General features: G+C 38.8%; 1 protein-coding gene across 10 annotated transcripts in view; it reads left to right on the forward strand.

The window, feature by feature from the left end:
* The window catches only part of CTNNA2 (catenin alpha 2), a 1,097,491-nt gene that overhangs the window by 815,476 nt on the left and 254,603 nt on the right, over nt 1-27,412 (forward strand). For all 10 annotated transcript variants that reach the window (XR_006215835.1, XM_042981836.1, XM_042981834.1 and 7 more), the window contains one exon: nt 12,648-12,728. Coding sequence is in view for 9 of the 10 variants with exons in the window: in XM_042981836.1 (XP_042837770.1) it covers nt 12,648-12,728 (81 nt within the window). In the remaining variant the exon portion in view is untranslated. The remainder of the gene's footprint in view (nt 1-12,647; nt 12,729-27,412) is intronic.

Consider the following 27,412-nt stretch of genomic DNA (forward strand, 5'->3'; position numbering starts at 1 on the left):
TAATCAAATGATTAGTCAGGTTGGTATAGAGCTTGTCTGTAATTTTTTGAATACTTATTAAAAAAAAAAAAAGATTTCCAGCCTACTTCAGAGCTACTGAATAGAGGGACCTAGGAATTTGTGTTTGTAACAACTTCATCACGTCGATAGTTTCTAGCTAAAGGATTACTGAGCCCCAAACCCTCTTATTTACCTTCTCATTTCTAGACACCATTTCTCATTCTTTTTGTTAAAAAAAAATCTAAATCTAATGTTTATTTATTTTTGAGAGAGAGAGAGATAGACAGACAGACAGAGCATGAGAAGGGGAGGGGCAGAGAGAGAGGGAGACACAGAATCCAAAGCAGGCTCCAGGCTCTGAGCTGTCAGCACAGAGCCTGATGTGGGGTTTGAATTCAAGAACCTTGAGATCATGAACTGAGCTGAAGTCGGACGCTCAACCAACTGAGTCACTCAGGCGCCCCCACCATTTATCATTATTTAACCAACAACTTCTCCAGGAACTTAATTCACCTAAAGTGTACTTTAGTAGCCTGTTAAAATAGCCATGCACTGTCAGAGACGTGCGTTTGGGAACAAAGATGCTCCTCTTCTGGCTTTGTGAGTAGACCGGGATAAGCACGCTCAGGTACGTACAATCTGAGGGCTCTGAGGAGGCCCTGAGGTCAGAATACAGCCATGGAGAATTAAGTCTCACCCAAGAAGTTCTCTCAATTTTGGCTATTCACCCTCTTTGACTTATACCTAAAGACTGTATTGTCATGAGCATCACGTGAAGGGGGAGATGTGCACACAACTTGCAAATGTAGAAAATGCTAGGATTATAATCTAGGCAAAGGCTTTCTTGTATGTATTTTATTTTCAATTTTTTTTTCCTACAGCTGGTCTGGGGCGAATATGATACATTTCTTAAAATTCCATGCAGACCTACCAAACTTTCAGCAGGATCCTAGCATAGAAGGAAAAAGATCTCAGTATCTGGCTAGATGTGATACGCATTCCCAACTCACCCTCCCTGCCCCTCCCCCCCCCAATAGACACAGTGTACGCTACAGAGAGCAAAGTGTAATTTTAAGAACCTTGTAATTCTTTACAAATTAACACAGCAGATGGTGTTTATGGGAGCCACATAGTGAGGAATATTTGGGACGATGTGAGACATGTGTTCTGAGGTTTCGGCCTGCTTTCTACTGAGTTTAGTTTTTAACCATCATGCTGCAGAAATGCTATTTGCCTCATAAAGTTTTCATCAGTTCCAAGCATGAGCCATTGTCCCAAGAGATGATTCTATTATGGGGCAAATTCCAAGAGTTCTCGGGAAGAAGGGCATCAGAGAGGCCTGAGGAAATACCTGCGCTTGCCCCTTGGTCACATGGCAGTTGCCCCCTGGGTGTTGTTGCTGGATGTGAGAAGCAGCCTGGACCTCCATTCTGGCTTTGGGGTGAGTTTGGGAAGTTGAGAAAAAGCCCAAGGCTTGACAAGCTCTGCTCATAAAAAATAAAAGATAACACCAAAAGACTAACAATGAAGTTAACAGCTCTAGATTGGGGCTTGCTAGTGTATAAATAAAATATTTCTTCAGTTATTCTGACTGTCCAGATAATATTATTTTCTTTTAGTTCCTCCCAGTGCTAAGACTTAAAGGTACCAAGATCTATGTGGCTGCTTTCTAGACAGTGCTGGCCTTTCGGAGGGGGCATGAGAGGAAGGAGAGTGTGCCAAGGTTGGTGGTGGCGAGGTTGGAGAGGGCAGGGGGAGGCAGTCTTCAAGGCTTTTCGCAAAGACCCAAAGAAGTGAGATTTGATTTGGGTACGGGAAAAAGGCTTCATTCTCAAGCGTGTAAGGAAACCTCTTTGGAGTCCCCTGGGCATGCAGAAAGTACTCAGCACTCCCAAACCATGAGTTTCCTCTTCCCAGTGTTCCCTGGGAAACTTCTTCCCTTTCCTTTGCAGTAAGTTGGCCAAGAGAAGGGTTTCAGGTATTCTCTATTTTGGCCTGCTTCTTTGTCCCAGTCAGGGTTATGCTCATGTCTTAGAAGCACCAATTCATGAAACCCCTTTTCCTTTTTGTATCTAGTGTCCTCAAGCTTGCCTACCTTCACCTCCCACTATTCTGAGAGAAGGATTTGGTCAAAGTCATTTACTAATTGTATGTTTCTTGTGCCAGGTGTGTGTATCTTAATTCTGTGCATGTGATTGAAGGCTTTGATTTCCATCTTCTTCCTGCTTAGGTGAGATTTTTGAACAGGGAAGGAGGAGAATGAGTGTGCAAAGAGAGTTGGCAGCAATATTACTCTACTGTTGGTGAAGATACAGCTACCCTTCCACACAAACTCTGCACAAAAGTAGCCTTATTGCCAAAGATCCATGTCATGTAGTCATGTCAAACAACCAGATTACTGATTACTTCATTTATATTCAATACATATTTGTATGTACATATCTATACCTATTTCTAATTTGCTTAACACCTAGTCTGCACAAGACACTATGTAAGAATTTTCAGAGTTCCAAGGACATGTAATTGGCTGACAACTTCTTGTCTGCTATGGACTGATAAGTACCTCTAAAATTCATATGTTGATGGATACCCTAGTGTGCTGGTATTTGGAAATGGGCCTTTGGGAAGTAATTAGATTTAAACGAGGTATTAGAGTAAGGCCTTCATGAAAAGATTAGTACCCTTATAAAGATACCAGTGAGCCAGCTTACTCTCTATCATGCGAGACATAGTGAGAAGGCAGATGTGTGTGAGCCACGAGGAGTGCCCTCACAAGAAACCAAACCTTCTGAATGTTGGTCTTGGACTCTGGCTTCCAGAACTATGAGAAATACATTTCTGTTTATTAAACCACCCAGTCTATGGAATTTTGTTTTGGCAGCCTGAGCTGACTAATACACTGTCCTTAAGCTCCTGTGCATCCTACTGGGAAGAAGGAACAGATACATGACTATATCATGACAAGTTTCTGAACAAGACAGTATCATAATGACACATCTGTATATTTGTATTTTACCTTTAGAGTGTGATACATGAAATTCACTTAACAGTGCAAGATATTTACACGATATGTTAAGTGTTGCCTGAGTGGGAATTGTTCATAAAACACCAAACAAATGGCCCTTTTGATGATAAAGGTAATAATATAGATGGCTACAGTCACTCAGAGGACAATGGGCTCCTATGAACTGAGAGGTCAGGAAGGTGTGATGAAGGAATTGCAACATGAACTGGCCCCTGATACATTGTTAAGATGAGGCACAGGTAGATTACGGCAAAAGGGCTCTGCATTGATAGACTTTCCATAAATAAGGTAACCCTCTTCATGAGCATTTTCTGATTTCTGTGAACTCTCAACAGTGTGGGCACAGTTATTGACCTCCTTTTCAGATGGTAGAAAACACCATACTCTAGAGATCCTTTAGGTGTTGGATAGCTTTAACTTTAACGGAATGGTTGGGGGACGATGCACTTAAAACTGAAGTGGAAGTTTAAATTCCACTGAAATTTAAATGATTTATTTAGTGTGGGTATCTATGTGTTTTTCTGTGTGTATAAAATCAGTAGAAATTTGCACTTCTCCTTGGCTACTTTCATCTCAAATGTAAAGATAAAATGGCATTTTTTAGCAGTTTTCCCAATTCATGGTCTCTCACAGGCTTTGAAGGAATGTGTGGTTAATTAACCCAAGGTTGGGAGCTGGGGGCTTTGATGAAATATGTCTTTTGTGCAGGGTTGTCTGGCAGATAATCATTGAGGACTACACCTGTGTTGATGGAATAAGTAAAAGAGCAAGAAGTGTAACATTACACAGGTGCCAAGCACTCCCTAAGGTTTTGATCAGAAAATTGTAAAATAGGTGAAATTTATTTTTAGGACCCCACATTTTCCAGATCATTCATCCCTTGCATACCTTCTTCCTATCTACAGGTGCCTACTCGGAGCATCCATTTTTCTATATATAAACAAATATTTCTGGGGCACTTCTTAGGAGTTTCATGCTAAGTTTTCCAGGAGAAAGTTCAGACATTCACCACCCACAAAAAGCTCAGATTCTACTCTGCCACCACATGAAAACTTAATAGATAATGCAGAATGGTAAATTGTTAATGTCTGCATTATTTGACACAATATCTGGTTGAAGGGTATGCTCAAAAGAGGGGAAGATCTTTAAGAGCTAGATCAGTTTAGAAACATTTTCTAGAGGAGGAGGATTTTGAACTGTTTCCTGAAGAATGAATGGGTAAAATCTGGTTAGACAAATGGTTGAAGAGAGAATGGCCTCTTTCATCTAGGTACTAACATGAGTCAAAAAGTTTGCTCAGAAAGAACAAATTGTTTAGAGAAGTGGAATATTACAAGAAGGAGATCCAACTCTGAAAATTTAAAATAAAGGCCCAAGTTTAGTAGAAAGCAAGGATCCAGTAAGAATTAAATAAGAACTAAGGGATTGACCCTCAGAAGTGAAAGCTTGGTGTTGACAGGCCATACTGAGGATTATAAGGGAGGGAAATGTGGTGCTACAGACCTATCCTGGGTTAGGTGGGTTCTGTGGACAGAAAGATTTGAGGGAAAGCAGAAACCTTAGATACTTTGTGATGGACAAATTCTCAAGACTACTGACTAATTGGCTTTTATTAGGATTTAGAGCTTTGACAGAAATTAGTGTTAGGGAAAATTCTGTGAGTGAAACAAAGGCGTGAGGTCTCAGGGAGCGCTCTGGGCTGTGTCCATTGGGGGCCTTGTAGGGCCCCCTCTACCACCCTGCCTTCAGATTATTTCGATCTGGTATTTTAATGTCTCTGATTTAGCTGGGACTTTTTTGGTTGTAGCCAAGAGAAACCCAACATAAAGAAACATGAGGGAATTGATGCATTCATGACAGCAGGAAATCCATTGACAGACACTTTGGCTTTAGGTGCAACTGGATTTGGAAGCCCGTATGTTTCATTCATTGATTTAATAAAATTTATTGAATGCCTATTATGTGCCAGGAACAGGTGCTAAGGACAGAGTAATAAGCAAAACAAGTAACATGAAGTGTTACTTTACAAGTTAGTATATAATGGAAAGTATGAAGGTATATAATGCAAAATATGTCCAATGTGTATATCGATATTGTTGGGCCAATAAATAGGGTCTGGGGGTCTTACCAATAATGCCATCTTGATATTCTTATATGTTGATGATCCTTTCCTTGGGCACTGACAAGTTCTCAGAGAAGTGTCAGATACATTTTTCCCCTGACACATTGTCATCAGCTTGTTTTGTTTTGTTTTGTTTTGTTTTTCCTCTCTACCTTTATCTCTACCTCTCAACTCATCCCAGGTTCCAGGAAAGCTGGGTTGTGATGTGGTCAAAGTGTCCTGATCATGGGTTTGATTTGTGGACACTTCTAAACTTTTATCCATTCTAGGGAGATATTACCTATTTCTTTCCCAAGAGAAATGTTTAGAAAGATCTACAATCTCAGATTGTGATTTACACATAATATAAAGGTATTATGAAATGTTCAAGCTTCCATAAATAATGGTCCTATTTGTAATAAGAATATGATTCCTATATGCAGGTTTTGAGGGTAGATGGGCAACTCTCCAAATATGATAGGATGACTGCTGAATCAATAGATGATTTTTTTTCTCCCCCCCCAGTTGTCTAAATTATAGGTTTAAATTGACAGGAAAATATGTTGGATATAAAGTGTGTGGCCCATTACCGCTTTCTGCCATTGTGATGATCTTGACTCCCACTTCTTTCAAATAACAACAATTTGAAGACTAGGCATTTGATTATCTCCCCACACATTCAATATATTAGAGTCACATCTATCTGATATTTTGAAGATTTCTCATACATTCAATCAAGTTGGCAGGTACCTTTGAGAAAAAGGAAAAGAGTGATCAACATCTGCCTTCTCACACCATTTCCCACATTAATATCATGCCCCGAAATTCACAAGAAGCCATGGATCTGAGGGAAGCACTGAGACGATAGATTTATATTCTCAGGTCCCTCCATGAGGGACCATTTGTATTGAATTATGTGTTTAGGGTAGGATGAGGAATGGCCTTTAAATAAGTATCCCATTTTGGAAATTTAAAAAATTATTTTTTTTTTGTTTATAATTTAGGGAGTTAGTATCACTTGTATAATATTCAGCATATCATATAAGTATAAGGCACACATCTTCATTATTTCAGAAATGGTGATGGATATTAATATAGTAAAAAGAGAAGAAAAAAGAAAACCCTTATCTAAAGTAGAGGGACTTTTATTTCCCAAAGAAGCAAAGGATAACATAACCAAGTTACTGAACTAAAATACTGAGTTTTTCCTGAAGACTAATTGTGAAAGTCAAAATTTCTATTAATCTTTCTGTGTAGGATTAAATAGAACTATGAACGTCTCCTTGACAGCATCTGATACTTTGGCAAACAGGACTTGAGTTCAGAGCCAGAGAATGGGAGAATAAAGGATCCCCTATAAAAATCCAAATGAGGAAATTCATTTCCTTTTCCTCCCATCAGTTCAAGCCATGGATTGACTCCAAATGTGTTTTGTAAAATAGAGCCCAAAGACTAAAACAAATAAAGTTTAATAATCATGCACCTCCCTAGCACAACAGATGGCAACTAGGAAAGGCGCCTGGAGCAATGTGAGAGAATACTGGTGCCTGTCTTCCTCCTTCTCCTCTTCCTTCTCCTCTTCCTTCTCCTCTTCCTCCTCCTCCTCCGCTTCTTCTTCTTCTTTTTTAAATAATAGTATTTATTAAATGGCTGTCTCTATTGTAGATCCACTCTCTGCAGGTGAAGACAAAGGAGGCAAGTGGGGAGTGGCTCTGAGAAAGGCACATAAGATCCGTGGACAAAATATGACAAAGGAAATTTAACTCAAACTGAGAATTTTTATTTTTAAATTTTTTTTTGGTAACCTTAGAATGGAAACAAATGAAATTCTAGAAAATGACAGAATCCTTGAATTTTAGAAATGGAAGATAATTTAGACATAAAATGGAATATCCTTGGAATGGGAAGACGGAGGTTCTGGTCAGACACTAACTAGCTAGGTGATCAGAATCAGTTCATCTCTCTGGACCCTGTTCTCACATATGAGGGGAGCCACAGGGTGGGGAAGGAGAGGAAACCAACATGGACTGAGTTACCTAGTCTGGGTTAGGGACTCTGTTAACTCTTACAGATCCTATTTCTCTTAACGTTCACAGCATTCTCACAGAGGAAGCATTATCCACATTTCAGAGATGAGAAAGCCCCAACTGACTGCCACCACCCAGCCTCTTCTGCAGTGCCCTGAGAGCTTCTGTGTAATGAGGGATATATTCTTGACTTTTTTTATTAATAACAATTTTTTAGCGTTTATTCATTTTTAAGAGGCACAGAGGGACAGAGCATGAGTGGGGAGGTGGGCAGAGAGAGAGGGAGACAGAACCCAAAGCAGGCTCCAGGCTCTGAACTCAAGGACTGCAAAATCATGACCTGAGCAGAAGTCAGACACTTAACCGACTAAGCCACCTAGGTGCCCCCTTGATGGTTTTTCAGACTCTCATATTTCCTGGTTCTGTAACTTGTCTCTGGCCCCTTTGTTGGACAAATGATAGGTTGAAGGTCTAGAGAAGTTGCCAGATCACTTAGATGGCCATTGGCACAGAGTCCTTACAACTGGTTTTTGTTTCTGTCTCTTTAGCAAAGTCAGGGAGTAATTGAATGAGTGACTTAAGACAAAGCACTTTTGTTTTATTATTTGGTGGTGATGTCACAATGAGGATATAGGTCTCCTTTCACTTCAGTTTCTTAAACTATTTTTAGCTTATAAGCTTGGAGGGTGAGGGAAAAAGAGCTGGGTGAGGCTCCTAGTTGATTCCCTGGGAACTAGAATTTGTTTAAGATGATCAAATCCTTAGATATTTAACAAATATTTTCAATAACCTGTTATGGAAAATACATTTATCTGGAGTTTCTGCCTCGTATTTCACCTCTTAGAAATATTTCACATTAGTTATCTATTTAAAATGAAGTGTCCCAAATATTTCTTCCTTAAAGAGAAATAGTTTTTCCTTTAGGAATCCTCCTTTTCGGCAAAGTTTTCATTCATACGTTATCTGCCTGAGTGGAGAAAGCAGAAATCCAGGTAACCCAAAAATAGTTTCTACATAGTTTCCAAATCAATTTTCTCATTTTTTTCCACAGCAAAAATACTTTCCTAATTACCCTGGATACTGTTAATGCCTTTTATTGTTTCCAGCACATTGACATCATGATTGATTGTCCTGCTAACCTGGTGAAAAGACAGGACATATATTACACTATCCATTGTGTTCATGGGAAAACTCAGACGTAAAAAATGGGCAAATTGTTAGTCTAAGATCACAGAGCCTAATAATGGATGGCTGCCACTAGGAGGCAAGACTTTTTTTTTTCTTTTTTTCTTTTTGTCTCTCTTGGTGATTGGCTTCCTGTCCAATTTAAGTTGATAATTTAAAAGTATTTCCATATGCCAACCTAACAGAGGCATAGAGTGATGGTTTGCTAGTCCCCATTTGCTATGTTAATCTGAGCATTAAGATCCATTACGATTATTCCTGCACACATACCTTATTTAAAGAAATTAGAGCCATGGAGGAGGGCACTTGTTGGGATGAGCACTGGGTGTTGTATGGAAAAAAATTTGGCAATAAATTATATTTTAAAAAAGGAAAAAAAAAGAAACTAGAGCCAACAAAGGGCCAATGAATTAATATCTTAAGCCAGTGGCCAAAATTTCCAAAGTTCTAGGCCTTGTTTTGCCATTTCCCAGCCTTTTTAAATAGAACAAATATGGCACCCAAGTCATCTGTATTTTATTTAATTGTCTTCAGCCAAAGATTTGAAGCTGGAGAAACAAAGGATTGCAAATATTACACAAACAGAATCCTGACAACACAGTGACATAGAATGCTAATGTCACCAGAGATCCTTTGACTTTGCAGATCAAAATATGGTTGGCAGTAATCACACTATAAAGCAGCTCTTATAAAAGTATCCTGTCTGTCTCTGCAACTCATCAAACCTATTACTTCACATCATGGAGAAAATACTGGCCAATTCCACTCATTGCCCTCCTAGAACCCACCTTGATGTTTCTTGACTGGATGCCTCTATTTTTGCTACCCTGTCCTCCCTTCAAGTACCACCCTCTTTCCTATTCAGATCTTATCCAGGTCTTGAGGTGTAGCTAAATCTCCCCACTTCTCTGTGAGATTTCTTGACTTTCTCAAATGCAACATCTTCCTCTTTTGAGCAGTTAATTTAGCCTGTTAGAGTTTTAGTTTCTGCATAGTTGTCAGTATTCTTAATTTCATGTTCTGCTTTACTCTCCAGAATTAGGAGCTCCTTGAGCATGAGGATCATAGATATGACTTTTTGTGAGTCTCTAACTGTGACCAAAATGATGCTTCACATGTAATGAAATATGCTTTGCAGTTACAGGTTATTGATGCCAAATGGGACACAGAATCCCATGTTGCCCTTCTTTTCACAGAATAAGGCACTGGAGCCTTTCTATATGTATCTGTAACAACCCTAGTTACAATCTTGAACATCACTATTACCCCTGCGGGTAAGGTTGCCTGGTCTAGCACATAATAATATAAGATACTCGGTTAAGTTTGAACTTTAGGTAAACAATGATTTATTCTGGTTTTAGTATAAATACATTCCCTGCCTTTTTAAAAAGGTTTTTATTTAAATTCAGTTAGTTAACATACAGTGTGATGTTAGTTTCAGATATACAATATAGTGATTGAACACCTCCATACAATACCCAGTGCTCATCATGGCAAGTGCACTCCTTCATCCCCATCCCCAATTTTCTTAAATTTAAAATTAAGAAATGATATCTGGGGGCGCCTGGGTGGCTCAGTCGGTTAAGCGTCCGACTTCGGCTCAGGTCATGATCTCATGGTCCATGAGTTCGAGCCCCGCATCGGGCTCTGTGCTGACAGCTCAGAGCCTGGAGCCTGTTTCAGTCTGTGTCTCCCTCTCTCTCTGACCCTCCCCCGTTCATGCTCTGTCTCTCCCTGTCTCAAAAATAAATAACATGTTAAAAAAAAAAAAAAAAAAAAAAAAAAGAAATGATATCTGACCTACATGGCTTACCTCACTCACCTTAACCTAAACCTGGTCCTGTTGGATCCTGCTTTTATTCAAAATTTTGATATTTGTTCAACATGGATTTTTTGGCATTAATTTGATTTTTTGAAAATATTGAGTTAAAATATTATATATCTTGATTACTGAGTTCTATGGTGCCCCCTAACCTGAGGGGAGTGCCTTATTGCCCTCTCCCTAATCCCACATCTGCTCTGGTTTTATTTTTTCTTTTGTAAAGTGATAATAATGGAATGCCACTGGCGGGATAAAATGATACCAGTGTCTGACACTTAGTATTATTTTCAGTAATCAGTCTTTATCTCCACACTCTTTTGATCGTTTTGTCTTTTCACATTGAAAGTTTCAGTGATCCAGTCTCCTTCTCTCATAGCCACATTTTAGACCAAACTCATAACTGTTAGTTTCTCAAAGTGAGTTTTCATTACTCTTATAAGTGGAAAGGGCATAGGAAATCTGTGGTTTTCAGAATGGTCATGGTCTGGACTGTCTCAAAACTGCCCTGTATTTTAATGGCGAAAAAAGAAAAAAGCAAAAAGCCAAAGAGAAAATAAGCAGCTCTGGGTGCTACACCTGTGGCTCAGCTGGATATGGAGACAGGGCACCAAAGTCCCACTTGCTGTGTAACCGGCGTCCCTCCACAGATAAAGCAGCACAGTGTTCTTCTCCAAATACTTTTCCTTTCCTTGGAGCTATTTGTATGCTAATATTTCAACATTGTAAAATGTTACCACTTTATTTTAAGCGCTTTCTACTTATAAACTTCAGTGTATACATACGCAAGGGTCAGATAATGAGTTTAGGGAATGGAAAAGAGATGGGGATTTGTAAGATTTTAGATGATTAAAAATAGATACACATGTGTCCTGGTGATGGCTTTTTAATAAAAGCCATATCGATTTAGACATCAGACATTTGTTCAGAAAAAAAATTAAGCAAGTTGCAGAAAAAAATGGCTGCTTTAATTCTCCTTTCAAGTAGATCTGATGTGTATGTTTCAGCTTTATGCATCCAGGATTTTGTCGCTGGAAGAGTATATCTAGGAATCTCTAGAATGGTAATTTCTCTGGATCCTCAAAACACTATCTTGTTATCATTACATCGTATTACCAGTTACTACAGAGACCTATATGATTCTGCAGAGACTTGAATACGGAACAAGAACGGACTCGCCAGTAAGACCATAAATAGATAAATTTGCAGGGGGCGCATGGGTGGTTCAGTCGGTTGAGCGTCCAACTTCGGCTCAGGGCATGATCTCACAATTTGTGAGTTTGAACCCCATATTGGGCTCTGCACTGACAGGTGCAGAACTTGTTTTGGATTCATTCTCTCTCTCTCTCTCTCTCTCTCTCTCTCTCTCTCTCTCTCTCTTTTCTCTCTCTCTCTCTCTCTCTCTCTCTCTCTGTCTGCCTTACCCCCATTCAAAACCCTCACTCTCAAAATAAATAAACTTTAAAAGTAAATAAATTAATAATTAATTAATTTTCAGGGTATTTGACTAAAGATTAGATAATGTAATAGACTTGACAAAGCTTTTGAAAACAATTTTCTCTTAAAGGGTACATAATGCCATCCTTAAAGTTATGTAGAGCTTTTCATTCATGGGAATTTTGTTGCTGCTGTGGTTTTAAAAAGATAATGGTAATTCTCTTTGGTTTAATTGTTTTACTACAGCCATAAAAAAAAAAAGAGAGATAAAACAAAGGAAAATTAAAAAAAGAAACTATTACTGAAACTTCCAAACTTCCAAGTGAAAAAGAAGAGGTTTTGGATTTTTTATTTGTTTGTTTTGCTTTTACCTCTGCCTCTTGGAGTCATAAGAGATGTTTTCCTTATGATTTCAAACTGTGGGTTCCTTATTACCATATTTAACATACCAGTGCATGACAGAACAGAGATTACAAACACTATTATTTTCTAGTAGAACGTCTCTTTGACTTTGATACGAAAGTTACAATGTGGTCTAGAAAATATTGGTATATTGGTATATATTGGTATATTTGTTGGTACGTCAGAAACTCTGAATTCTGGTAATTTATTTTAAATTGCTTTCTGAATTTAGTTTTCATCATCTCATTCATTTCCTATTCAGAAGTGTGCTTACGTGAGAGAGAAGCAAAAAAAAAAAATGTATTTGAAGGCAAAAACAAACATCCTTGCTGTGTTTACTTAATTCATAAATGTCTGGAGAGGGAGGAAAACATGCTTGCATGAAGTTGAATATGGACATGTGTAAACCATCCTCAGAATATATTGTTTTTCAACAATTCAAATTTTTGTTTTGGAGAAAACCAATTTTAGAGACAAATCATGTTAGCTGTGTGTTGAAAAGAATCTCTGTCTTTTTGTTTGTTTGTTTGTTTGTTTGTATTCTACCTGTCAAGTGTGTTTCTGTGTGTTTCCGAATTTTTTAAAAAAACATTTTCCATGTCTCTAACATTGAATTTTCTAAATCAGAGATTATTTCTCTTCTGTTAATAGACCGGAAGAAAAGAAAAAGGAGATCCTCTAAACATTGCAATTGACAAGATGACCAAGAAAACAAGAGACCTAAGGAGACAGGTACTGTTTTTGTTCTTATTTTAAATGCATAGTACTTTGTGGTGGTTTCCAAGAATGTCCTTTTTCAGGGCGCTTTCTGCTGGCATTCAGGTTGCTATTCTTTATAGCATCTACACGTACACAAAAGCATTTCATGAACAAGGTAGTGTCTGCTGAGCGGACAGATGTGACAGCCTCAGGAGGTGTGGTGAAAACACCCTCTGAAGAGACAGCATGCTCACTGCCCAGAAACAGTCTTCCCAGGTAGAGACTTGATGAATTCACTATCTTCTACATCTGTTTTTCAGTTTTCCAGATCCAGATACGCAAAGAGCCAGGTTCTCATTTCTGCTGGTTCTTAGATATCACAACTCCAAAGCGGAATGCTAATGGTTAATGAAAAACACAACTCTTAATCTGATGGGCTAATTAAGATCTCTGACCCTGTGTATTCCATTTGGTGACACAAATCACTAGGGGAATGTTTGCTTATCAGATGGTTCAGAAGCAGGGAACCAAAGCAAGGAAAGCTAGTTGGATGATTTGAATGGCTAATGGTATCATTAGTCCGATGGGTCTATTTTTGGGTGTGAAAAAGATCTCTGGTCAGGGCCCCATTTCATCTTGTAAGTGCTATAGCAACACTAGTAACCCTATGGTCTTGTAACCCTTATTTTGTTTCCATGGTGAGCCCCACTTTCTTTGGTAGTGTTCTTTCTCTAGAAGACTTAAACCATCCATCAAGTTCCAATGAAATCCCTATTTGATTTCTGCCTGAGAGGCATCCTGTGTCCTGCTGGTAGCTTTTGCATCTATCCATCTCATTCATTTAGTGTTGACTGTGTCCCTCAGCTAGAACCAACCAGTTCCCTGAGGCAACAACACTCTTACTTTCTGCATCTGGAACAGCTAGACCGGCCTGGCTGCATCTAGCAGTCCCTGCTATTATATGTCAAGTACAGAAAACATTAGCCAGGTGCCTAAGCAAAAATGACCAAGGAACATGTTGGAAGTGGTTTGAATGGGAGAAAGAAACCCCTTCTAATTACTATTGGGGAGCTTCTTCGCTCTCTTCAGGTTATCACCTGTAGGGATAAACATGCTTGAGCTAATGTTCTCCAGAAAAATCACAATTAGTTCTCGAATATGAAGACTCTAGTTTGCCCAACTAACAAGTCCTTGTGGGGAAGCATTTCCTTATTTTACCTTAAAATGAGAGAGAATAAAACATTGTCTTATACCAAATGGATATTGGCCAGATTTGTCTCTTTGCCCTCTTAGACCATTTCTCCATACAAATCCCCCATATGATATGAAATGATATGGGTAGTAGGAATTGGGACTGGAGTTAATGGAAAACACTGAATCAGGTGTCCAGAGCCCATAGTTTTACTTCTAGCTCTGCCACTAAACTAGCTGTGTGAGTATGGATTTGCCATCTCTTGGTTGTCTTTTCTTATATATAAAAGTAGGGAGTCAGAATAGATCTGTAAGCTATCTATAAGCTGCATTAGATTGAATGAGTCCAGAGGAAATATGCATTTATTTCCTATGCCAGATGTCCTAATGCTGGATAGTAACAGATTTTGAAGCATTAGGAGCATATCTCGTCTAGGGCCTGCCTTTGATTGTCAATCAGGCAAAATATATGAACTGAGTCTTCTCACCTCCTCAATCTCTTGGTTTTAGTAGAGACCATTCTTTTACATTCAGGAGCGAGCACCCTCAGCTCTCTGAGCTCATGGACCTATCAGAAACTTTTTTTGTCTTATTAGGAAGGAGTGGGTAAAGCAATTTTTACCCTGGTGCTAATATTCTCAGAAAAGGATTTACTGGTTTTAACTGAGGGTAGTAGTGAAATTTGAAGGTGGAATTTATGGGAGAACTTGAAATGTTTTGGTGACAAGTTTCTTGGAGAGCTGCTTTTAGGATGGCAGTAGAAGGAGTATGTCATCCTTTGAAATCATTCTGTGTGCAAAAGAATTGTTTTTCTGTTCACCTTTCCAAAGATTGAGATGAATAAGGGTAAAGAAAATTGTTTCAGGATATTAAGATCCAAAAGTTATGGCATAGTTTCACACCAAACCCCTGAATTTGGTTCAAACATCTTTCCCTTTCCCAATTTGCCTTTCTAGATCTAAGGTGGTTCCCATCTGTCAGTTCTATCCCTATCCATATGTTGGGATATTTTTGACTTTCTTTCCATCTCTTCTGTTTCTCCATGTACACCTGTAGTGGTACAAAAGCAGAAGCCACCTAGCACTTATGCAAATGGAACGTGCAACTACTCTGATTAGCATGTCTCAGGTAGACCTTTATCTTAGATTTGGATATCTAATTAATTGGATTAACAAGGTTTTATCTGAGTGCCTGATAGCAGCTAGGTAGTGTGACTGGTGAATGCTAGTGGTTCAAATGCATGTCTCCTGTGGCTGAAACACTCTCTGTTATTTCCATTACTGACAAGTCTTGTTAGAAGAGATTTTAAATGGGAACCCTCAATTATCCATGCCCACTTCCTTGTACACATGAAATCCTTTATATAATAATTAGGGCAATCAAATCACAATGGGAAAAACAAGTTGAAAGCAAAGAAAAACATTTCGAGTGACTTTCATTAAGTTTCCACCCTTTCAGTTTACTGTCTCTTCCTCATAGGTCTAAGATTGGTGACCCTGGAGTCTTACAAAGTTCTGGTCACCAAGTTACAAAGAAATAAAGTCGATCATGATCATTATTTTGAACTTCCATAATTTAAAAAAAAAAAAAGTAGACTTAGACTTGTAGATACTTGAAAAAAATCAAGAGTAATTGAGTAAAAAGGATTTCTGCTTAAGTAGGATTTTCAAGTAAGTGGATCCCCTTCCTTTAGGCAGTATATCCCAAAGAAATGTGGAGTCATAAATTATGAAAAAGGTTGCAGGAACCCAAAGGTGTTATTTAAAATTGATTGGCCTAAAACCATCTTGCCAATGAAACCCATGAGAGTGGGCAGTGCTAGAGCAGAATCCTCTTAAGGGTATTTTGTTTGGAATTAAAAATGGATTTAGGGGAATATAACTGCCAGCTTCAAGCATTATGTTTTAATTTTAGAGCTTCAGGCACAGTATGCCCATGTCTGAGCTATTGTCACTGCTGTGATTCTGGAATCAGACCATTATAAAAACAAAAAGTTTTGGCTGACTCTCTGCTTGGGTACCTAGTAGCCCACATGGTCTCCCCATTCCTTAGAGAGGACTCAGTCTGTGTCTGCCAGCTGCTCCTTGAAGTCCTCCTTCTATGTGCCACCAGTGAACTATTCTAGGCATGGTCTCTCAGTTTTCTACAAGCTTATAGGGAAGATGGTCTATCCTGGTTATTATTTTGGTCCTGTTATTAGTCTTTTTTTTTTTTTCCAAGTTGATAAGCAAATCAGGACCCAAATGCTTCCCGATGAGAAGCTAATAAATAATAATCATAACAAGTCAGGGTGTTGCTAAACTTAGCAACTCTCTCATTCCCAAAACTAATCAAGGGCCTAATTCTTATCTCTTCACCCTTAATAGCCATCACAGTAATTCCTGCAATGAGATTCAGGAGGTGCCAATTTGACAAAAGCATCAGTTTTGCTGTTAGAATCAAAACACTTTCAACTAACAACAAACATCAGGTATAGAATGCTTTTACATTGGGATGAAGACTTAATAGAATAGATTATGTAATAGAGGATTTAAAAACAAGCAGAAAATGTCACTGGTGGTATGTTTAAAGGTGTATCTGTCAAGACCCAGTCTCCAGAGAGAACTTAAACAAGAAATATGAGTAAAGGTGGGCAATGATCAGCAACTGCTTCTACATTCACTGCCTACAAAATAAAAATTTAGAGCCAACATGTATTCAGTTCACACAATGTGCCAGGCACTGTTCTAAGTTCTCTCCATAAATGGACCACATTTAACCCTCATACCAGCTCTATGAACTAGAAGAAACCTCATCATGCCCATTTTACAAATGAGGACATGAAGTGAAGTAGTACACCCATGGCCACGTGGAGTCTGGATACATAGAGGTTTTAGCAGGCAGTCTGGCTGGAGGGTCTTTGCTGATAACCCATCCCCCTCCTGCCCCTCCATAGAACCAGCATATGCAGTTGGGTTGCCCATATTCTAATCTATTGTGGGGGTCGCAGTGGGGAAAGAAGGTTCACATAAATATGTAAAGGTGCTTTATGGTTTCCAACAGCACCTTTACTGCTTCAGGGTTTGGGATGGGTTACATGTACATACTGCAGACAGAACAAAACAATCTGTGGTGAATGTCAAGAATATGGTTCTTAGTTGTGTCATGATATTGTCGCTCGGGTTTCCAGCTGTTATGATTCATTGGGTCCTCTTTTGAAAAAAGTGCTATTATGTTTAGGTAGCTGGCTTCTCAAAGTGTGAATTATAGATTTTGCAAAACATCTACAGAAAAAAGGAATTTTAAAGCATTCAATTCTTTTTCTCACATCTGCTCATGATGGGGCCAATTATTTTTAGTCGTTGTAAGAAAACATTTTAAAATCATTTATCTGAAGACTTAAATCTGCTCTTCCTCATAAGGACAGGAGGCTATCTATATGGCTACAATAAAAATAAAAAATAAATAAATAAAATAACAAAATAAAATAAAATATTGATTTCCTCCAAATGGTGAAGTTTGTGTTCTTCACACTTTCAGAGCTATGTCAGAGCTAATAATCCCTAGAATTTGTTCCCAAGGTGAGATTGCCTTGCTGCTGTAGAAATATGGAGACCAGGAAATGATCATATAGCGATTGGGATTTGAATATGGAACATAAACAACTCAGAGACAGCTGAACACAAATTGCATCAGAAGCACCAAAGATCAGAATCAAAATGGCAAGGAGGAGGACAGAGGTGGGAGAGGGCTCAAGAGCACTATCAAAGGCCATCCTTTGGACATACTTCTTGAAGATGGGTTATATATTCAAGCTACCTCTATCATGGGAAAATCCTTATATGATAGCCCTGAATGTCAGAGCACCACATACTTATTTATCTCCTGGAAAATACTCATTAGGAAAAGTTTAAAGTACATTATTTCATCAGTTGGAAACATTTCTTAAAATATTACTCTGGGAAAGCTCTTCCTTCATGAAGACAATGTTCAAGTCATAAAGCAATTTAATTTATTCCTCTAAGCCAGAATATAGTTGATTATTCACACATTAACACAGCCTTATGTGGACACCCAACCAAGCTTGACCTCTCCCTCACTAGCAAGTCTAGATCATAGAAAGAATCCAGTAGCTTGATCAACATTGAATAATCACAAAACACACTAACTGAGCGGAGGGATCTATAACCTATGTTTAAATAGGGAAATGCTCAATTAAGTGGAAACTCAGCTACTGATTTGTTCCCTTCTGCTAATTTCTCTAGGCCCTGGACGTCAAGGAAAAGTGGGAAAGGGAAGGATAAATAGCAATGATTGAGTCCCAAAACACATTCAAGATAATATCTGCATTTGGTCCAGTCTCTGACATCTTCTCTTCTAAGCAACGAGAATGGCATTAAACGTCTTGAACCGAGGGGCTCCAGGGCAGCTCAGTCAGTTGAGCATCTACTCTTGATTTCAGCTCAGGTCATGATCTCACGGTTCGTGTGGGGCTGTGTGCTAATAGTGTGGAGCCTGCTCCAGATTCTCTGTCTCCTTCTCTCTGCCCCTCCCCTGCTCTCTCTCTTTCAGAAAAACAAAACAAAACAAAACAAAAAAAGAATCTTGATCCTGACACTGGACAATCTACTATAGGAGTATAATAAAATTCTATCATATTGTTTAGGATGGAATTCCTCAGCAGGAAAATATGGATGATTTTCAATAATGATGATTTAAACAGCGAGGGGTTTTTGTTGTTGTTGTTGTTGTTGTTTTGTTTGTTTTTTTGTTTGTTTGTTTGTTTTTTGGTCAGAATGTCATTTTAGCTTACCAGAACATTCATTTCAGAACACTCATCTCAATTAAATGAAGTTGGCCCATATTCATTGTTGGAGAATATGTTTAGGCTGGGGTTTCTTATCCAAAACTGTCACTGAAAGGAAGATAATTTTAAAGTGTGTTGCACAAGAGTTTGCCACTGTGGCCTGAAATTGAAGGGTTTCTAGAGCTGATGATAGCAGCTAATCACCTTGATTCTAACTGAACTGAACTTGAATCTATCTAATTCTAACATTGTAGCCAGTTTGTGGTCAAACATATCTGTTCCATTTGACCCCTCCCTGCTGAGGTAATTTTTTATTACCTGAAATGGCTTCTGGTATCAGTTTTCCCAGGGGAAATTTCCATCAGGACAGCTGATATTTCTTTATCTCCCCATTTCCCAAGGAGGCTGGATACATAGGAAATTTAGAAAGTGAGTCATCTTCCTACAGCCTCTGCCTTTCCTGCTGTCACCACTAGCCCTGGTAGCAGCCCGTTTGCCCCAGGATCTCATCACATCGTGCCTTCCTGGCTCCCACAAATGTCACTAATGATGGCTGGGGGAATTCATCAGTCCTCTTTGCGTGGGTAGAAAATTGTGAAGAGGTTGTGCTTATAATGACCATCTATTTAATTTATATGCCCTTGACCAGTCTTTGTCCTTCTTGGCTGAATGAAGTTTCCAGGATACCTGAAAGCCAAATCCTCACCCCAACCCAACCCTACACAATTGTGTGCTTCCCACTGTGATCAACTTTCCAAGAGGATTACAGCCCTGTACAGCTCCTCCCATTATCATTCCTTAAATCCTCATCAGTCCTTCAGTCCAGTGGATTCCAACTCCTACATAATGTCCAGTCCATTCCTTCCTATCCACTCCCATTGGCACTGCTTAATTCATTTTTATGAAAATGATGGTCATATCCACTGAGACTCACAACCACTCTCCCCTACCCCAGCCTCCCTGGCTTCAGCTCACTCTGGCTTCAGCAATTTAAGTCAGATTCACACATCCTCATGCTTTTACACTGGCTTCTGCCTGGAATGCCCTATCTTCCTCTTCTTTCCCCGCCACCCCCCCCCCCCAAGAAAATTCACATTTTTTTTTTCTGAATGCTCCCTCTCCCTCTTTTTTTTTTTTCTTCCAGGAAAATTCACAATTTTTCCTACAAGGCTTAGCTTAAATGTCACCTTATCATCACAACCTTATCTAATTCCTATAAACAGAGTTTATCCAGTAGGCTCCTGGAGCATTTTAAAATACTCTTATTATGATACTTTTTATAGTAGATTTAAGTTGTTTATGTGACTTCGCCTATTTCCAAGTGTTATTATTTTTTTTTGACTCTTCAGGACATATCCTAAGGGCCAAAATAAAGTCAGCTTACACTGCACAGGGTTGAAAGAAGGAAGAATCCCCTGTATGTACCCATGGCACCCAACAAACATCTCAGTCATCAACTTCCCTCCATTCTACACTCTCATGTCTCTGGTTCCATTGTTTTAAGAACTAGATTTGTTTAAAAGTCCACTTACACTGTGGTAATAATGGGTATTTCCAGTTTAAGAGAGAACTTCTATGCTTCAACCCACAAGTTTCCTGTCACTGGGCTGGCTTTAGAAAAGCCAGCTCAAGAACCTTCTGAAATGCAAATATATAGCTCCATCTTGGAAGATTCTAATTTCATGTACATATGGTGGCACGTTACACACTGTGTAGTAAGCTTTCCAGACAACCTGTGATGTTCTAGCAGGTTTGATTTCCTCCACCTTTGTTTCTGAGAGTGGGGATACTCAGACCTCATTGAAGTCTGTTGGGGGTGTGTCTGAGGACTGTGAAACCCTCCAACTTCTCTCCAGTCCTCTGCTAGAGCCTCTGCTAGACCTCCCCACGGATACAATATCTGTTTAGAGGGAAGGAGAATCCATGCTTGATCCCTCTTTCCCCATGGACCAAGATTAGAACTGGCTGATCTGATTGCTCACTGTGCTGTGCACGGGGTCAAGACAAAGGTGAGGCAAATGAGGCAGTACCTTAGGTAGAAAATTTTAGGGAACTCCAAAAATCTCAGTAACCAAGATAAATAATATTCTTACACAGTATTTTAGGAAATAGAAATTAAAGCCAGAAAATCCACGACGAGCAAATTATAAACGTTGTAAATAAAGGTAGGATCAGTAACAGAAGCTGGAAAAAACCAGCAGTACTGATCCTGTCTTTATTTACAGTGCTGCTATTTTGTTTATGATGGGTGAGTCTTTCCTTAGTCTTGGCTCTGCACCCGAGTTTCTATCTATTAAAGTCTTTACTGCACCTGCTATATGAGAAAATTCTCCCCAAAAGTCTCAATGTCAGTTGGTTTTCTTTTTTTCCCCTACATTAGTGGCAAAAGGGCTGACTTTTAAATTTTATGAGATGACACCTTGGACTCCAGATTTGAAGACCTGTTTGAATTGTGGTGTCTTTTAGGTTGTCTTGCTCCAAATGCATTTCTTCTCAATATTTATCACAGTGACATGGGCTTTTTATGGCACTCTCAAGTGCTTCAGAGAAAATGGAGAGCATTTTAATACTGCTGATTTACTCTTTCAGGTCTACGGTAATTTCCTTACTGCCTAATTATAAGGCTCAGTTTAATTTACTCTACACATAATGTTTACTGATGCACATATGGTGCCACATTTCAGGAGACTGTACCCAAAACAGGTATTTTTGTCAGGCTTGGAGCATGGAAATTTTCCTTCATTTACAGAAAAAAAAAAGGCTAAGAAATTAATTGTCTCAACAGAAAATGTCCCCCACAGACAGAAAGACAGAGAGAGAGACAGAGAGAGAAATCACATCTACCTTTATGAAAAAAGTACAGTCTCTTTAAATGCTTATTTTAAAAGCGGAATAATGATTATGTATCACATATGTACAAAGATTTGTAGTTACCCACAAAATTGGGAGGTAGGGATTGGGAAAAAGGAGAGACAGGAAAGAAAAGCAATAACATCTTCTGGGCTCATTTCTCAACTACCTCTGAAAAAGGAAATACGGATTCAGAGACGCTTAGAGGTAAAAGGGTTTTTCCTAGGACAAAAAATTCTTTATTTGGCCTCCTTAAGACCCCTCCATCAGCTTCCAATTTAGAAATGGGAACTTATCCCTTAACCTAGCAATTTTAGTTGTTAGAAATTGAGTTAAGATCAGTGATTTTGTAATTATCATTAATGTTGTGTGTGTGTGTGTGTGTGTGTGTGTGTGCGCTTTTGGTTTTTTTTTTCCAAAATGGATGGTGTTTGTTTGTTTTTACCTTGCCTACGTTTGGGGCCCAGATAAAAGCTTCAGTAAAGAACTCTATTTAGAGTTCTAAAGGCCCACACAGAATGACTATTATTGCACATGAATCCCTGGCTTCCCAATCAGGCTTGTCTTCCCATAGCTCTAAGTGCTAAGAATGGATACACTTAGGGACTGAGTAGCTAATGCTGTCTTGTCACTGACATACCTGAAATTACCAACTCTCTTGGGACCCATTCCTCCCATTTGTACCTGGTTATGTGCAAAGGCCAGAAAAGCAGACTTGCCCACTGAAAATGTGTGATATTTGTTTAGTGGCTATTCTTTTCTTAATACTTTATCTACTATCCCTACAACAGTTCTTTGGAGGGGGCATTACTGTCAAAGGATTTTTTTTTTTCAGAGTAAACTATTGAAGTCCCAGCAATAAAATTAAATTTCTTACTGGTACAGAACTCTTACTTTAGAAAATCCAAGTGGGCCGACTCTGAAGCATTTCCTTTTAATGACTGTAGTTGTCAAAGTTGATACAATTTCATCTTAGTTTATAGCTTTTATTAAAATTCCCTTAATAGGATGAGTGTCAGGTAAATAGTAACTAATCATGAATCTTGAGATTTTCAATAATAATCATAATAATAGGCTTCCTAATATAATCACCACTTTTTTTTCCCCTTTAACCATCCATATCTGTGTCCAGTCCAGTGCAAGAACCTGAACCATGAATGAGATTCTGATAATTATTTTTCTAATTAATTATAAGGAAGGGAAGAAAGTAAAGGACTTTCACTTTTTCTAGGGGATATCTGATTAAATGCAGATCAGGAGACAGGCAGACCTGCCTGGTATATTCAGTGGGAAACAATTGAATGGATTAAGTCCTGGTGTTCCAAGATTAAAGGAGAACCATTTGTTCTGAGGACTTGGGTGTTAGGAAGAGATTTTCCATCTGACCCAACCATGTGTGTTTGGCAAAAGTTTGTGTGAATAACCACTCTTAGCCCCTCCTTTCCCATTCCACAGTTCCCCAGTTTGTCACTGAGTATACCAATCCTGTTAACTATTAAGGGTGGGACTTCTATATTTTTATTTGATTCTTTCAATTTCAGCAAGGATTAGACTACCTTAAATAGCTGTACTCTAAATTGCAACAGGTGTAAAGGGGGTGACTAAAAAGCTGTAAGCACCTTTGGTCATGGGCAAGGTGGGAGGTCTGGGTGGTTGAGCAGGGAGAGGGAGGGCACAGAGTTGCAGGGGCAGAAAGAAGTCATCACTAATGAAGCATGCCTGACTGAGATTTCTTTCAGCCCCTCCTTCGAAATCCTCAGGTTTAGATCAATGTGGCCCTGACGCTGTATCCATAGTTGCCATAATAACTAGTTGAAAGTGAATCACTTGTGACTGATCAGGTAGTCATTTTGTCTATATATCACCATAGCAACCTGCTTGCCTGGTGCTCTTTGGGTGAATTCTCTGTGTGTTTAGCCAGTCTGTGGAAGTACCCTCAGTGGGGTTTTTTGGTGTTTTTTGGTTGTTTTTTTTTTTTTTTTTTTTGCCAGATTAGGAAGAAATATCAGAATTTGGAGTTTAGTTCACTATACAGCACCTATGTCAAGCAGGTCAGGCAACCCAACCAGATACCCTCCTAAGTCACAAAGTTTGGGGGAAAAGCCAATAACTTCTAAGCTTACATGTAACCTTTCCTTGTCTCAAAGCTTCTGCTAGAAAAGTAATTGCTTAGAGACCATTTGAATAACCTATGTTTTCTAGCAGAGTGTGAGGCAAAGGGAGAAAAACAGTTGACTTGGTCAAATAATACCAGTCATACTGGCCATTTGGGGGCTCTTTGAGACCATCTCTGGTCTCCTCTGTTTCTTAAGCAGGTGGGTCCAGCAAATGCTCATTCATAGGTAAGCAGTGGGTGAATGGAGCCTGAAGTAGCCAGGGAATTGCAGTAGCAGTGCAACAGAGTGACATGGTCAGAGTGGGATGCTGTAAGACTGAAATCCATTGACGAAACCATCTAGAACAGGTCTCTGCAAACTACTACCTTTGGCCCAAATCTGGCCCTCTGTCTGTTTATGTAAATAAAGTTGTATTTTCAGCTCTTGTGTTGCAAAGGCAGTGTTGAGTAATGCCAAAGAAGAGATCAGCTGCCTGCAAAGACTAAAATATATACTACCTGTCCCTTCACAGGAAAAGCAGGCCAAACTTTGTGTACGTCTACTTGAGATAAAACAAATGTGGTGTGAGAGCACAGATTTCCCTGAAAACTCAAGGGGCCTTAAATCCAACTCAGTCTCCTGCCTTTCCCTGAAACATCTTTAGCACCAGTGTCATTTTATAGGATTTCCACACACTTGGAAATGTGGAGGAATCATTGGGCCTCTGTCTGAAATGAAGTCCCTCTAGGGAAAAATTCAGCAGCTGTTGGAAATGCAATGCTGTGCAATAGTTAAAGACAAGAAGCAAAGAAGTATAGCATATGGTGGCAGAACTCTGGAGAGCGAAGTTAGCTCAGAGGCACACAGTTAGCTATAATTGGAATAGAGCAGAGGAGCATGGTGAGTGGTTTTCCGTTTTGGAAAATGTCATGAGCTCTTTAATGACCACAAATGGTCAGAAGCTTCAGAGGTTCATTTATAAGTAACATCTGAACCAACAAGTAAGGGCCCATCATTCCCCTTCCTTTACCCAACAGCATCTTATTTCCCTTGTCTCCCATCCTCAAGTGAACTGAAGTGGCACTCATGTGATACCCGGAGTGGAAAATGGTGAGTTTCGTCCTGGCTCCTCCCAGGGCTCTTGTATTTACAATGGGGGATCTTCTGAGACCCACAGGACTTCTGCTGTAAGGTGGAATGTCAGGAAATTTGGACGTGTAGGGCCAGATGATCCTACCTGGTACAACTCGTACTACACTGTGGCAGATATGTAGGATTGACCCCGCCAGAGAGAAATATGGTTTTGGAGAGTTGTTCTCTGTATCTTCCTTGAAACTCTTTAACCGCATGTCTTTTATAGGCTTCTGCTATTAACCTGCCATCAAATCCATCCATTCAGTGATTGTTTTTCCAAATTGCCTATGCAGTTGTGGGGGATAGAATGTTTTGAGTAGCATTTTATATGCCTGCTAAGGGTCCTTGATGGATGAACTTATCTGATGCAACTTTTGACTTTATCACAGTAGATTCAAACAGCTTATACCCATTTGATGCCAGCTAATCAATGACAGATATTAGATACTCAGAATGAAATGTTCAGGTATGTAAGTTTAGATCCCCTTTTGTGGTAAGCAGTGCTGGAAGGGATATAATACTGGAAGGTGAGTGGTTGACTAGATGTGGGAGTGAAGGACAGAAAATAAGATGACCTTTGTCCAATTGGGATTTGTGAATTTGAATAGCCAGATTTATAAACACATGGACCTTAAGTAAAAAAGCACTAATCTTGGAATCAGAAGACCTGATTCTGGCATTTTCTGGGTACAACCAGTAGACCGTTCTCTTTCCTTATCTATACAACAAATAAAATGATATTCTCCCTATAAACCATATCTCTCACCCCCACCATGACTTTGTAAAGAGGATCACATGAAATAATGTCTAGGAAAGTTCTCTGCAAACTGTAAAAACAAACATGCGCAAGATTATTATTAAAGGTAATAAGCAGCCAGAAACTGAGTAGACTTTCCAAATATGCAGGAAAATCATTCTGCTTTTCAGTTTGGGTTAAGGGATCTGAGCAAAGTAGTTATATGAGAAATGCCTTTTCCACCTTCAACTATGCTACCTAAAATTCCACCTTTCTGAAAAATGCCAAATATTTTGAGCTAACAAAGTGGGTGTTTGAAAGTATGTCTGTCCTGATGGAGCGGAGAAGAAATCCTGAAAGAACCATTAAGTGACAAAAAATCTTAAGTAATATGATGTGAAGGAAATGTAACAAATTTGGACTCTTAAAGAGTGTTTCTTAGGCCAGGCTCCAACATATTTAATAGGAGGAACTCATGATTACCTCTAAGCAGCATCATTTACGAAGCCAGTCAGGTATGTGTATGGTCAAGTTATCCTTATAGCATTATTAGTAAATGGAAATTGAGACAGTAGAGAAGTTTTCAGCAGTGAGAGTGGATGGCTTGTCTTGCTTTTGTCTGGGTCCCTGGCCAAACATAGTGCTTGGTAAACCAGAATTCCTCAAATGCTAGTAGAATGAATAAATGAGTTAACACCAATTACTGAGTAGAGAGATTAGAATAAAGTAAGAAAGAGATAAAGCATATTTTTACCCTCTGTGAACTTATTATTCTTAAAACAGTATTTCTGGTGCCTTGAGCTAATTAAATTACTATCTACCCCATTATATTTTTGTGCATTTACTCTGATTTTTTTTCCCTTTGACATAACATTTAAATACCTTTAATAATAGTGCAGCATTTGTGTAGATTTTGCTTTATGGATCCTTTTCTCCCCTCCTTTGAGATCAGAAATTTTCTCATCCTTTTTGAGATTTGAAATGCACAATTGAAGACAAATAATCAAGGGATTTTATTAATTTTTCAAAAAGAAACATCTAGAGCCAAGAATATGCATTGAGAAAGGATAGTCTCATCAATAAAGGATTGTTTGCAGTGTTAGAAAAACTGGACACCCACATGCAGAAGAATGAAATTAGACTTCTAACTTATACCATATACAAAAACCAACTCGAAATGAAGTAAAGACTTGAATGAGACCTGAAATCACTAAACTCCTAGAAGAAAAAAAAAGGGGAGGGGTAAGCTCTTTGACATTAGTTTTGGCAATGTTTCCTTACATAAAACACCAAAAGCAAAGGCAGAAAAAGCAAAAATTAAGAAAATAAAAAGTGGGACTATATCAAACTAAATAGCTCTACACAGCAAAGAAAACCATCAACAAAATTAAGAGGCAACTACTGACTGGGAGAAAATATTTGCAAAACATATATCTAATAATGAGTTAATAACCAAAATGTATAAAGAAACACATACAACTAAATAGCACACACACAAATTTTATTTTAAATGGGCAGAGAACCTGAATAGTAATTTTCCCAAAGAAAACATTTAAATGACCATAAGTATTTGAAAAAGCGCTCAGCATAACTAATCATCAGGGAAATGCAAATAAAAACCAAAATAAGATATTACCTCATACCTGTTAGAATGACTATCACTAATAAGACACGAGATAACAAATATTGGTGAGGATATGGAGAAAGGGCAACCCTTGTACACTGTTTGTGGGAATGTAATATTGGTGTGCCCACTTTGGAAACCAGTATGGAGCTTCCTCAAAAAATTAAAGACAGAATCGCCATAAGATCCAGTAATTTCACTTCTGAGTATACAATTGACCCTTGAGCAACATGAGTTTGAACTGCACAGGTCCACTTATATGTGAATTTTTTGTTTTGATAATGCATTATAGTATGATAC

Source organism: Panthera tigris, chromosome A3 (assembly GCF_018350195.1).
Source record: "Panthera tigris isolate Pti1 chromosome A3, P.tigris_Pti1_mat1.1, whole genome shotgun sequence".
NCBI classification, from domain to species: Eukaryota; Metazoa; Chordata; class Mammalia; order Carnivora; family Felidae; genus Panthera; species Panthera tigris.